The 13,887-nt window shown below is 33.9% G+C and overlaps 1 protein-coding gene across 1 annotated transcript; it reads left to right on the forward strand.

The window, feature by feature from the left end:
* Window positions 1-11,457: 11,457 nt before the first annotated feature.
* On the forward strand, window positions 11,458-13,644 carry LOC106668678 (enoyl-[acyl-carrier-protein] reductase, mitochondrial). The gene is made up of 5 exons (XM_014397648.2): window positions 11,458-11,804; window positions 11,862-12,098; window positions 12,379-12,653; window positions 12,710-12,887; window positions 12,946-13,644. The coding sequence occupies exons 1-5, from the start codon at window positions 11,586-11,588 to the stop codon at window positions 13,180-13,182; spliced, it is 1,146 nt and encodes a 381-aa protein (XP_014253134.1). The 5' UTR covers window positions 11,458-11,585; the 3' UTR covers window positions 13,183-13,644.
* The last annotated feature ends 243 nt before the right edge of the window (window positions 13,645-13,887 follow it).

Genomic DNA, 13,887 nt, shown 5'->3' on the forward strand with positions numbered 1-13,887 from the left:
CAATGTAAAATAATAAAATGTTGATGTACTAAAATGTAAAATATGACATATTCAAACAAAATGTAAATGATTATTTGTACATCGTGAGATGCGGTCTGGTGTGACGTAGGTTTTAGAAAACATTTTCTTTATCGTGCCAACGTTTCGATCTTTACTGAGATCATCTTTAGGGCCTTATGTTATCTGCATTTCAACAAAAAGCTCTCTGATTGATAGCCGATACAAGCCGATGATCAATCATAGGACTTTTTTGTTGAAATGCAGACAACACAAAGCCCTGAAGATGATCTCAGTAAAAATCGAAACGTTGGCACGATAAAGAAAATGTTTTTCTAAAACCTACGTCACACCAGATCGCATCTCACGATCTACAAATAATCATTAACTAACGGTCACTAAACACCACACAAAATGTAAATCTTTTTCACGAATAAAAATATTCATATTACATTCTATGATCATGGATAAAGTCATTTAATGACTTCTAAAAGCCATTATCGTTACAAAAATTGAGGGATTTGGAAACACTCTATTTGAACTTTTTTACAACGTTTTAATAAAATTTAAAAAGATCCAGACCAAATTAACGACATTAAATGCTAAACGAAAAATTTTCGTATTTCTCTTTGTGAGTTTACTTTAAAAACGGCAAAGTACGGCCATTTTAATATAAAGAGTATTTTAAAAACCTTGTGTGATCATTCGAATAGGCAGTTTGCAAATTATTAGTGTTATCTTTACTCATAAAATTTAATGTACATGTGAAGAGAATGGCAAAGTTTTTCCTCTAGAAGACAAAACCTGATTACCAAATCAGCCAATTTTAATAGATCGCCCTAAAAGGTGGGATTGCATATGCATTGATTCCGAAATTGTTTTTCATTGTAAAAATAAACGGGTTTTATGTCCATAAAAGCAAGGAAAAGATAGACGAATAGAATAGTTATATTATGTACCATGTTAGCGTTTATGGCTAGACGTGGTTCATAAATGCTTAAGGAAAATAGAATTTTCAAAGTCTAGCTTTTTCTGAACCTTTATTTTAAAAGAATACCACGTTTTTACCAAAGGGGTTGTTTTAGTGAATAAATCTTGGATATACAAGCTCTTCTTAAGTGCCAAGGTATAAAATTTAAAATACCTGCAGATCTTTTTTAATTGTATTCATTAAAACCAGTCAGACAATTGTGTATTAGAATTTGCTATTTTCTTTTTTGGCGGGTTTTTTAGGTTTTTAACTTTTTTCAGAAGAAAAAGGCATGTTTTCTTTTTCACCCTTAACTGGCCATTTCATTATTATGACAAAATAGTTATTTACAAAATGACTCATTCAAATGAATGATTTTTTTTACTATGGTTCTTAACAACAGAGGTCATATAAACCCTCAGGGTGCCCGTGCTTTTGAAAAAAAGCCCATTAGTAAGTATATCCAGCGGTTCTGCATTCGAACCCCGGACCTTTACCTTACGGTGATGAGCGCCGTGTCAACGCCTAAACCGTTGCTACCACCGCCGCTCCTCAAAATGACCTTGATAAGGAGTTTTATGTCTTATTAAAAACTTTCTGAACATTAGACTGGCATACAAAAAAATGGGATGATTCATATTTATTAAATAAAAAAGATAGGGTATTTTAAATTTAAACAATAAACTGCTTGTTTAATAAGTATGGAATGTGGGGAAAATAGTAGGAATAGTTGCATATAATATATAAACTAAAAAAATGTAATAATGTAAAAATGTTTTTAAATTGTAATGAAACTAAGAAAATATTAACACTTTAAAATAAATATTTCTATATATATGTAAAATTCTTTTTGTTAGTATGGTTTAGTAGTGTAAATTTAACTAAACATTGATTGAACAGCAGATAGTTGTGCTAAGAACGTTTTTAATAAGATATAAAACTACTTTTAAAGGTAGCTCCTTATAAATAACTATTATGTTGGTGATACAGTTAAAATAATGTAGAAATTTTAATAATTTTGAGGAACAAATATTACACATGAAAATGGCCAGTAAAGACCGAACCTTTTGAAAAAGATGCTTTTTTCTGGAAAAAATCATGTTTCAAAAAGCGCCAAAAAAGGAAAATACTAGAAAGTAAAACGAAGATTGTACAGTAAAATTAAATAAATCAAAAAAATTTAATGTAAAGTAATGAAGGATAAAACGTGTGTATAGTTTGACGAAGTTCATAGTGGGTGAATGAACCTCTAGTGGCCACTTCTAAAGAGGACTTCATACAACGGTTGAATAGATTTTCTTCTTTATTTATGAACTGTTTCTTGAAAACTATGTACTGCTTAATTTTTGGCTTATATTAATTTTAAAAGCGCTCGTTTTATTTAATCACAAATTTAGACAAAAATGGTAGTTTTGAATGTGAAAAAAACCTAATTTTATAAACGTTTGGTGAAGATTTTGTCTTCACACAGGGTATTTGATTTAGTCGGTGTGAAAGAATTAACAGATAATTTCATGTTATGCAATACTTAAAGGGCCTTATGTAAAAATGGGAAAAACGAACACCCTAACCCCGCTAGGCCCACACATTAGTAATCTCGATGACATTTTATATAAAATGCCGTTTGAAAGTGTAATGCGAATATTATGAAAATAGGCTTATTAAAAGGTGAACTGCGATTGGAATCTCATTAATTAGCTTTTTTCCATCGGGCTCCACGGATCCATTCGATTTCCAATGCAAAATTATTCCTAGCCTGACTATGACAAACTAGATTTCCAATGCGCAACGCCTTGTATTTAATCATTTCGTGGGTTAGATTATTTTTTCGAACCAGTCCCCCGCGTTTTGGCCATCTCGCTTGAGGTGAAATCACGCGAAAGGCTATTCCGAGAAAATTGGTGTCATCCATTGTTCCAAAGGAATTCCATTGTTGGCAGACGTTTCGCTGAACTAAATCGGAACTGCGACAATTTCTCGAATATTTGAGGGTGAAAACTGAGATCACAGTCTGAGAAAATTATGTGTGCATATCAAAGTAATCAGATACATTTCTAAACATGTAGGCACATTTGTCATATCATCATAAAACAAGGAAAGATCGCTTACATATATTCCAAGTATCTCAATAGATCAATAATAGGGTTAACACAAAACAAGTGTTTTTGGAATACCCTACCAACAGTTACACTTAAGTAAGAAGATCCAACCTCTGATTGAAAAATCGATTTTAATTTTTAACATTCAACAATGTGATCCTCAACAAGTAGTTCATTTAACCTCCAAATGCACTAAAACCACACCCATTCACTCTCTCACGCACCCTTAAATACATTTTTTCTTAGTTACATACCATCATTCACTCAGTTCGGTTAACTAACTGGTATGGGTAAAGGTTGTTTGGAAGTGAATATGTTTATTGGCGTGAATGTATAATGTGAGAGGGTCGAAGGGGGAATATCGAGTACCCCATCGAACCTCAATTACGTTAGTTGTATAATATGTGTAAATGTTGTGTTGGGAGTGAATATATAACTCAGGGTAGGGTTTATGTAGTCCAGTATTTCCAACATTTAAGTTGTAAGACATTACGTATTCTTTATTTATTTAAGTCGAGAGGTAAAATATTATTACTGGTACTCTTGTTTCTAACTTGTAAATATGTATATACATGTATATGGACAGTAAATAAATAAATTTGATTGATTACGGGCCTAGAAAAGTCACGATCAGTTCAACATAATACTGATTAATTTTCATCGAAGAGAATTAACAAGGTTTACCCAAGTGGGCCGAGAGGATCGTAAAGCCAGTTAATTCAATTGGGACCAAAAACGTTTATCGGGGCAAATTTGTTTTTCACACTTGCACTATAAAGGTAGTTTTTGTCGCTGGGACTACCTGCTCTCGGGTAGTCCCACTTTAGGAGGATGCCAATTAGGGTGGCCCGACAATGGGCTAACCAGGACTTTTCTAGCTTGTAATAAATCCGTGAGTTATAGCCACTGGGAAACAAGGAAACGGTGTCTAATTGTTGACAACGAATCGCTTAGTGTATATTTAGCTATGTGGTTTTCCAAATTTAGAAGACAAAATAGCAAAGAAGACACAAATCACTGTTTTAATCATAAAGCGCCATGATACATAACGCCTTGAAGAAAGTTTTGTTTTTAAAAATGCGCGCTTAAAAAATATTTTACTGTCTATTATTAGTTGGTGATGTAATGTAGGGCGTCTTTTGGAATTTCCTGTGTTTTGTCTATGTTGATTAATATTTTCCACCTGTGGAAATATTTTAGTAGTCTAGGAAGAGTCAGAGTCAGTCGATTTAGTATGGCGTCTATTATTCATGATGAGACAAACAGAGCTGTTTGTTGTCATCAGCAATGACAACATAACATTTTCTTTTATGTGCTTGTCATTTATGTAAATGGAAAACAAGGTTGGACCTAGCATTGAGCCCTGAGGTACACCCCCAGACAGACGTCTTTTTTCAGACTTTTCATTTCCCACATGGTTCTGAAAAGTTGAAGAAGAATGAGCCGACCAGTCGAACAACATATGGTGAAAAGCCATAAACTATTAGCTCATAGAGAAAACCTTCATGCCAAACTATAACGAAGGCCTTCTCTTCTGGCCCAGTACATTCTCGCTAGTTTACGTTGTATTCATAAGAATTTAGGGATCTTCAGTAAGTGAGATATTAGGCCTTGAAAGGTGGTCAGTGTCGATAAGTGCAACACGACTTCATCCACTTGCAGACCATCCAACGCCATCAAATTATTCGCCTAAGTTCTATTTTGGTTTCGATTGTTTAATTAAACTCCAAATTAAAGCTCAGTATATTAAAAGGAGCTATAATTCAGAGACTACCAACTTCAAAATATCGTTTTTAAACAATTATTTGCATTATAATTTATTGATAATTTTGTATTGGTAAAAACTGATGTTTTTGTGAACTAAAAGTATTTTACTGGCTCATTTTTATAATAAAATATTTATTTGTAGAAATAAAAATAGATAAAAAAATATCTATGTTATATCAGCTTGATAAATGAGCCAAGTAATTTATTCAATTTTGACTTTCTACAATTATGACTAAACATTTATTGGCTGAAAAAATTTAAACACAATATGACAATTTTTTTGAAACCATATAATTTTAAAACGGGGGTTGTGGCAAATCACCCCCTTTAAGAATTTTATCTAAAAAATGTATATAATAAGAATAAAAAATAAAATAATAATACAAAAGAGAAATAAATAAATGTTCGAATATTATTAACGTATTAAATAATATTGTTATTAGATAGTTCTTCTGGTGAGTAAGCTCGTTTTCTTGAAGAAAAAGCACAAAAGTTCATATGTTTATGATCGTTTTAGGAGTTAAAGTTTTGATTAAATTGATTGAAATTACGTTAACGGAAACCATGAATAAATAAATGGCTTCCAAAGAAGCTTATTGGCAGAAAGCCTTGGTTCCCAATTTTATCGTTAACAAGTTGCCAGTTTAAACGAATCGTTAATATCCTCCGTCAACCGTTGAGCGGTGAGTTATTGCCTTGGCTTTTGACAGACTTGTTTAGCTTTTATAGCAGCATTAAACACTCGTAAGTCAGCCGAATCATCATGGCGATTTTTCTTTACGACCCCCGCCAATATGGATCCGCGCAGGAGATATTTCTCAGGAATGCGGCGCAGGCAGCCTCACCACTGACGACGATGCAATTAAAAAGAAAACTTTGGGATCATTGAAAGGACCTGGGAGAATTTTGGCAGATGCCGCGGCAATGCGAAATTAAAGGTTTCGCCGACGTTTTCAATACCAGGGCTGGAGAAAGAACTGCCAACCGATTTGATTGACAGATCACCAGCAGAAATAGAGGGGTACCTGTTGTTTTGAAAACGCCAATTGCAACCGTACTCGGGTCGTAAATCTTTCTCTGGAAACACTTCCAGCAAATCACGAGCAAACGTAAAACAAATTAATTTTATTTGCCGTTAGGGAAAGAAAACTAGACTCCTTTACTAATTTCAGGAAGCTGTAAATCTCCTGTTTATGCTAAACAACACTTACCTCATGAAAACAAAGTTTTGTAGTACTTTTGTTTTATTTTTGACCATTTTGGTCTGCTTATCTTTATTTTAGGCCTATCATACCTACCGGGTTCATAATATAGCCAGACCCCATTTCTACGAATAGGTGCCTGATTTTATTTATTATTTTAACACAGATATGTATTTGGTAGTCCTAATTAACAGTATTAATTATTTAAATTAATTATCCTTTTCTATCTAAGTATAGGTTGAGATGAAATTATTTATTATTATTGTATGCCTGAAATAATTAGCCCCAACCCAAATTTTTTTTGAGCCTGTGTGAGCATATCCTACATTCTCCTTTATAAATGTTTCCAGTAGAGGTAGGTTTACCAGTAAAAATTTCTAATACACTTGATGGATTTGTTTCGTTGCCCCTGTGTAGGTTTGCCAATCTTTGTATGCTGCCTAATTTTTGAAGTGATTCGATCACCGGATTATCCATCCATATGATATTCTAAGTTTGGTATGCTATTTTCTGTTTTACTACCTGTGACACCAAGTCATCACATGTCAATTGCCCGATTACCCCTCTCCAACGGCCTACTCTGGTTCTCCAAAAGATTCTGTGTGAAAAGGCAGGTGTGTTCGGATGCAGGAAGAGCAGGGTGCCAAAGAGCAAATATTTTAATTAATTTGCAAGTAAGTCTAACAATAAATAAAGGCCACAACCTTAAGTGCTGGAAGGGTCGATGGGGAGTACGAATTTTTTTAATTTTTGAATTTTATTTTTCTCAGTTTGTTTTCTTAAGAGGTTATATTTTGGTTTGTGTTTTTATTTGTGTTTAAGTAAAGTTAGTTAGTAAGTTTAAGTAAATTCTATTAAAGTTCATTTTAATTTGATGACCCTTCTTATTTATCAATTTCTTTTAGTTTAGTTTCCCAGCGCGGTGGTGTATTATTGATCAATCATTAGTGATATTTTACATCTAGTTATGATTTTTGTAGGTGGTATTTACATGTTGTAAGAAAAGGTATGGGGGCGTTGTGATAAGTGATATTGGAGACGTAAGAGGGAGCATTGAGCATGGTTCTGAGAAGTTTGGATTAAAATGGCTGCATTCACTGGAAGTTGGAAAGTTTTCCTGTGCCCTTCAGTCTTAGTCCGTACGTTCCAATTGGTACTGTTTTGTAGATTGTCGGCTTGTTTTGCCGACACTTAGATTTGTATGCTGGTCGTTTGTAGAGTAGACCGAAAGATCTTAACTCCAGTTGTTTAGGGTTTTCAGTTGCGTGTATTGGTTCCAGGATAGTCGTGAGTTCGGACTGCAGGTAACAGAGAGTTTTAGGGGTGAAAGTGTTATTACGAATACAGTATATGACAAGCCATTTCATAAAGGTCGCCAATGCAGCATGCACAATCAATAAGGCAGAGTTCCGACGATTGAGGAGGCAGAAGAGAGGACGGCGTGCAGGCCTGAGTGGGAAGCTACGCTGGATCGGGGAGTGGCTGTTCAGTCGCTTCAAGTGTTAGAAAAAAAAAAGAAAGTAAAAAAAAAGAAATGTGTGACGTGCTTAAAGTCTCAAAAACTGCTTGTGTTGGATTCTTCGTCGATTGGTGCCCATTGTAAGAAGGTTCTTTACATTATTGTTACATTATTACATTATTCTTTACATTGTTTTCATGTTGTCTACAGAAAAGAATATTAAAAAAAAAACTTTACACTTAATTATATGAACTAAATTTTAGTGATAAGAAAATATTCTCTTTCCTTCTTAGTTTCTTTATAATAAGTAACCTTTGATGACATTTTGTTGATTCTATTATTTGTTTGTAATATAATAACTTTTTTATGTTAAAATCATAAATACTGGTAGCAGAGCAAAAACTCGTCCTTTGAAAAAAAAAAAAAAAAAAAAAAAAAAGTCGGAATTCTGCCTTATTGATTGTGCATGCTGCTTTGGCGGCCGTTATGCAATGCCTTGTCATAAGTAGTATAGGTCTTACTTGGTAGGAGTGTTTTGTTTTCTTATTTACTCTTAAATTTTTTTCTCCTTTCGGAGGACGGTTTGGAGCTCCTTCGAAGCAATTGCGGGATCGGGATCTTGAGATAAAGACAGTTGTATTGACAGGACTCAAGGAGGGTAAAATGTATGAAAACGTCCTGTGTAGAGGAGGTAAAGCATTGGTTCAAATACGCTGCCCTGTAGTACACCTGCTCCAAGAGAGCAATAGTCGAAGTAGGCAGAATCTTGGCGGGTTCTAAAAATTTGTTAGTTAGAAAAGAATATATTTGAAAGGATACGCTTTAGTTCGTAAGGAGAGCTTCGTTGTTTGTAAGTCAAGTAATGACCCCACACCGTATCTTTGCACTCGAGGGATGAAGATATGTGGTCCGCAAAGCGAAGCACTTGCTGATTAGACATTAAAGAAGCCTTTTATGGAGAAAAAATGTAAATTAGTTTATATAAATATAAATATAAATTATTAGAGTTTCTGTTTTGAATTTTAACAGAAATTCGCTGTTTTGGTTTATCATACGCGTTTCGGTTTTTCGCCAGTGTCAGTGCGTTATTTTGTTTTATCTAACGTTTGTATCTAAGATAAAATCTCGCAAGATTTGTCAAACATTACAAACAATATTTGTTGAAATAATGATAAAGACGGAGTCACCCAAAAGTAATCCAAGTAATTTTGTCTCATCTCTATAAGCCCAAGTTTGAAGTTCGTTATTGACAATCGTTATTTGAAAATCTCAACTTTTCTTTGTAACTCGACGAAAATTAATGTTGAGGAGATAAAATTATTCTTCGTGTAGAGTGTGGGATATGAAATATGTTTTGCCTTAAAGATACAAATTAGTGATAGAGGTTGGAAGTGCTTTTTTCCTTCTTCTTCTTGCCCAGGGCAAACGGGTTGGTTGCATTGCCATTTATCACACATCGAACGGGGCCGTCGCCGTTTCGTGTTTATCGTGATTGGACACGGAAAAAATATATATTTCAAGGGGCTAAATGGAGGTGTGATGTGATTACCAGGGGGTGTGGCAGAAGAACAAAGCACTATTGTCCACCAGACAATGGTTCGCATGTCATTAGGATCCGTCGAAGAAACTCGGCTCGACGCGGCTAATCTCAAATTGCCCTGCCACCTCTCAGCACTTTGAAAAATTGTCACCGTCCAGAAAAGAGAGTCATAACTCAATCGGAGCTGAGATAGCGATGTGATGGAGCAACTCTTGATATGGTTGACATCCAAACGCCCTTCTCCTTATTCTTCTTGTTTAATGCATCACGCAAAGAAATTCTTGCTATTTGTTGAACATTTCTTCTCTCCTTCCGCGGTATGCGATATTAAGACATATCTACTTACCTCTACAAACACTAGAATTGTCTTCTCAATATATAAAATTTTCCACTTTTTATGACTAAACCATAAAAGGAGATTCCTCACAGAGATCTTCCCGTAAAAGAAGCACTAAGAATAACCTACGTAAAAAGTTATTCCTGTAGAGGGGCTTAACGTTTAACTACCCGTTGGGTTTCGCGGACGAGAGGTCAAACTACTTTATAATAAATTTTACGTATTATTTCAATTAAAATTCCATGAGCTGTATCGGAATTCGAACCCAGAATGGCAAAAGCGTTAACTGCCCTAGCAACCATGGTCCCCTGAAGACATATCTACATTATAATTTGTAAATTCAATAAGCATTGTGAAGCAGGAAGAGATCCTATTCTCAAACGACCTAAAAGTACTATTGTCAATTAATTATTCTGTTTATGTAAGGTCTTGGTTGAGATGAAAAAGCTAGTGTCACAAGCGGGATTCGAACCCACGACCTTCGTCTGGGGTTTCCGGCTGGGTTCGAATCCCGCTCGTGACACGAGCTTTTTCATCTCAACCAAGACCTTACATGAAAAGAATAATTAATTGAAATAATTAATATGGCCAATTAGGCCTCTAAACGTAATGGATTAATACATTAAAATGTTATCTATCTTACGTTTATTTTATCAAAATACACTGTCATTATATTTCGTTATTTTATTGATCCAATCATGTAACCTAAATGAATAATAAAAGGATTTAACCGTATATTTGATGATCCAGCTGTATGTACCCCAAAGCGGTTGTGAAATATCTGAAAAATCATGAAGGGTAATCTCAGTGAAATATAAAACCTTAACACTTATAAATTTGTCAATCTAAAAATATTAAATTTAGTGCAATACACTGTACAGTGGTTACAATAATTAACCTATAAAATAGTTGACCTGTTGCTATCCTCTCGTTTTTCTCGTATTCTCATTTTTACCATTCTTTAACCTTGTGATGGGAAAATATAGGTAGTCAACAACACGTAGGACCAGAAACCCTTAAGCAAAATTTCAAATTACGACAAAAAAAATCCGAATTGAAGTTACTGAAATGATCGAGTTAAAAACTCATACTTGGTATAACAACCTAGGAGAGGCAGGCAAAATATGCAGCCAAAAAGTTTCAAAAAGTCAATCGTTCATCACTGGTGTTCTTGGTAGTAAATATACAGCACATGTAAAAAACTAATTTTATTTTATATTCATTTCTTCATAGTCGAAATATATATATAGATTGGAAAATGTTGGAAATGTCACAAACATTAATAATTTGTTTCAAAGTTAATTTTAGCGAGAAAAGATACAAAAAAGTGGATCCATATTAAAAAAATAATAACATAAAATAAAATCTAAAAAAAAATCAACTGTCAATGGCATTTTTGCAATTAATTTCAGATTCTATTAGGGACATCGCATCGCAAGCAGTGTAAATATGCCCTAAGAACAGTGCTTACTAACTATTACATTAAGTCTTTAAGTCACTTTTTCACTATTCATAATTAACAGTTTACATGCCTGGTGAAATTTTGATCTATTCCCTGCTACAGCATTACAATTTTTTAGATAAATATGAAATTTGCTTACACCAATACATTTTTTTGTATTCATTACAATTTGCCGATTTAAAAAAAGGCTCTATAAATTCAGAATACATAAAAAACTCGTTTAAAATTCAGTTTCACAAAATCTGAGTAGGTACTACGGAAGAGTATAAAATTGAAATCAAATTTTCGACGATTTTTAAAGCTCATGAAACACCATGAACAACACATAATAAAGTGTTCATAACACTTAATATTGTATTTTGATTGATCGATAAAATAATGAATTTCATTTGTATTTAACATTCATGTATTTTTATAGTGTAGACTGTAGAGAAAGATCAAAGGTTAGGATATAGATCAAAACTAATTGGCGAAAAAAGAAAGTTTCATTTAAAATTTTCTTCATCACAAATTACGTGGAAAGGGAAATAGAATGAATGCTATTTGATTATATTCCACATCATCAATTAAAGAAAAAATTATACCTCCCCAAAAGTGACGTCAGAAAAAGATGAAGGTATGTTATCGTTAACCGTGTCGTAACCTCAAGTCTCCTATTTTTTGACAGTTTTTTTTCATTCCTTCTTGTAGTAAATGTTTCATGTTCAATAATTTGAAGTGCCTATATTTTAAACAATCAATTTATTAACAAGATGACATCCCGGGTAATGTGCATGACAAGGCTTCTCCCAGGCAATACGTCTATGCTCTTCAAAAATCTCCAAATAAACACATTCACCAAAAATCTCCAAATAAACACATTCAGCAGGAGAAATATATCATCATCGAGGCTTGTCATAAAAGAATTCGGAGATCCAAAAAATGTTGTTCAAATGGAAGAATACAAAACTGAATGCCCTGGACCAGGAGAAGTAAAATCAGGAATTACCCTTGAATAGATTGGCATATATTAATTTTTGGGTTTAAAGGTTCTGGTGCAAATGCTTGTAGCTTCGATGAACCCAGCAGACATCAATACGATTCAAGGTACATATCCGATTAAGCCGACACTACCAGGAGTTCCTGGAAATGAAGGTGTCGCAAAAGTAGTGAGTGTCGGTGCAGATGTGAACGATCTGCAAGTTGACGACCATGTCATGCCTAATGTTGAAAATTTTGGAACATGGCAGACACACAAGGTCATTTCTGCAGATAAATTGCTCAAGGTATATATACTTTTTTTAAAAGCTTATTGATCCTTACTGATTATCTTTGTCTGCCTGTCCTCACTGGGTTTGTCTGTCAAATGCGTCTCAACATTTTGCCATCTTCAGTGTGTTCAGTGTGCAAGCATGGAAGATGGTACAATTCTGACCAAATCAACAAGAATAGGCAGGTAGATGATAGCAAGGATCATATACTGGTTTACTACATAGTCCACAGGATGAAATCTCACAGCTTAGGAAATATTAGTATTACCAAGTATTTTTTTTTTTTAATGTTTAGGTCCCGAAGGAAGTTCCTCTAGTTGAAGTTGCTGGAATTATGAGTAATTGCAGCACAGCATATAGGATGCTTAAGGATTTCGTACCTCTTGAACCCGGTGATACTGTCCTTCAGAATGGCGGTAACAGTGCTGCTGCACAAAATGTAATACAGCTCTGCAAAGCCTGGGGATACAAATCAGTCAATGTTGTAAGGGACAGGCCTGATATTGACAAGTTAAAAAGTTATTTGAAGGAAATCGGTGCAGACGTTGTACTTACTGAAGAAGAAATCAGGTAATTGATTTATAAAAAATATACTTTGCTGTTACGTTAAAATTTTAATATTCCAGGACAACTAAAATGTTTAAAGAAGGAGAACTACCAGCTCCAAAACTGGCTCTCAACTGTGTCGGTGGGAAAAGTTCCAGCGAGCTGATGCGACATTTGGGCAAAAAAGGTGTAATTGTCACATATGGAGGCATGTCGAGGGAGCCCGTGATTGTACCCACGTCCCAGCTTATTTTTAAGGTATATCCATATAATCGGGGGAAAAAGAAGATAAGAACATGACATAATGTGATTGCAGGACATATCAGTAAAAGGATTTTGGATGACACGATGGACCAAGGAGAACCGTAACTCGGATGTAAGGAAGTGCATGCTCTCTGAAATAATGCAACTCATGTCATTGAAAAAGCTGAGAGCACCAGCACACAAGCTCATTCCACTGAGAGAATTCAATTCCGCATTGGATACAATAACAAATCCAAAAGGGTTTACAGGGGTGAAATACTTAATAGATTTCCGCCTCGGTTCTTGCTAAATTTTAAAGCCATGTTAATGTCTTAGTTATTTACTTATAAGACTTTTTTCTAGTTTCATGTTGTTTTTGTTTCTGTATATTATGTTGTTAAGAGTGAACATTATTAAAATCCTAAGTAACAGAACTGATATTGTCAATGTGCCTTTTGCTTATGTACTATGTATTAGTTTTTGTTTATGCCTTGTTAAGTTGATCTTTCTTTTAAACAAATCATAAATCAAATTGGCTTGAGTATTTTTTTAAGTAGTTTTTTAATAATTTTTTGTGAACATAATTAATGGTATATTGGAAAGTAAGTTGACAATTAGTGTATAATTTTTATTTGTTGGCCTAATGTTTTGTTAATGTTTCTATTTGTTGAATGGCAAGTATAGACATCAATTTAGGCTGTGTATTCTAACAAATGTAAATGGTTATAAGTGTTTTCTTTTTAAAATACACATTTCTGTATTTGTATTCATATTTCCTGAGACAACCTTTAATATGTTTATATAATCAAAATTTATGATCATCATGAACATAATAGGTCAAGAGATAAATAATTTCTCATAAAAAAATAATAATAATAAATAAGCAAACCTAAAACAGGGCAAATACTAGGAAACTGCTCTAAATTTCTAAACTTACTATCTTAATCAAACCATGGTAAAAGAAAAATCACTAAGCTGCTTGATGTTCTTAGAAAGTGTTTTTGATAACACTTAA

This window comes from Cimex lectularius, unplaced genomic scaffold, assembly GCF_000648675.2.
Source record: "Cimex lectularius strain Harlan isolate CLEC.00 unplaced genomic scaffold, Clec_2.1 scaffold7, whole genome shotgun sequence".
Taxonomy (NCBI): Eukaryota; Metazoa; Arthropoda; class Insecta; order Hemiptera; family Cimicidae; genus Cimex; species Cimex lectularius.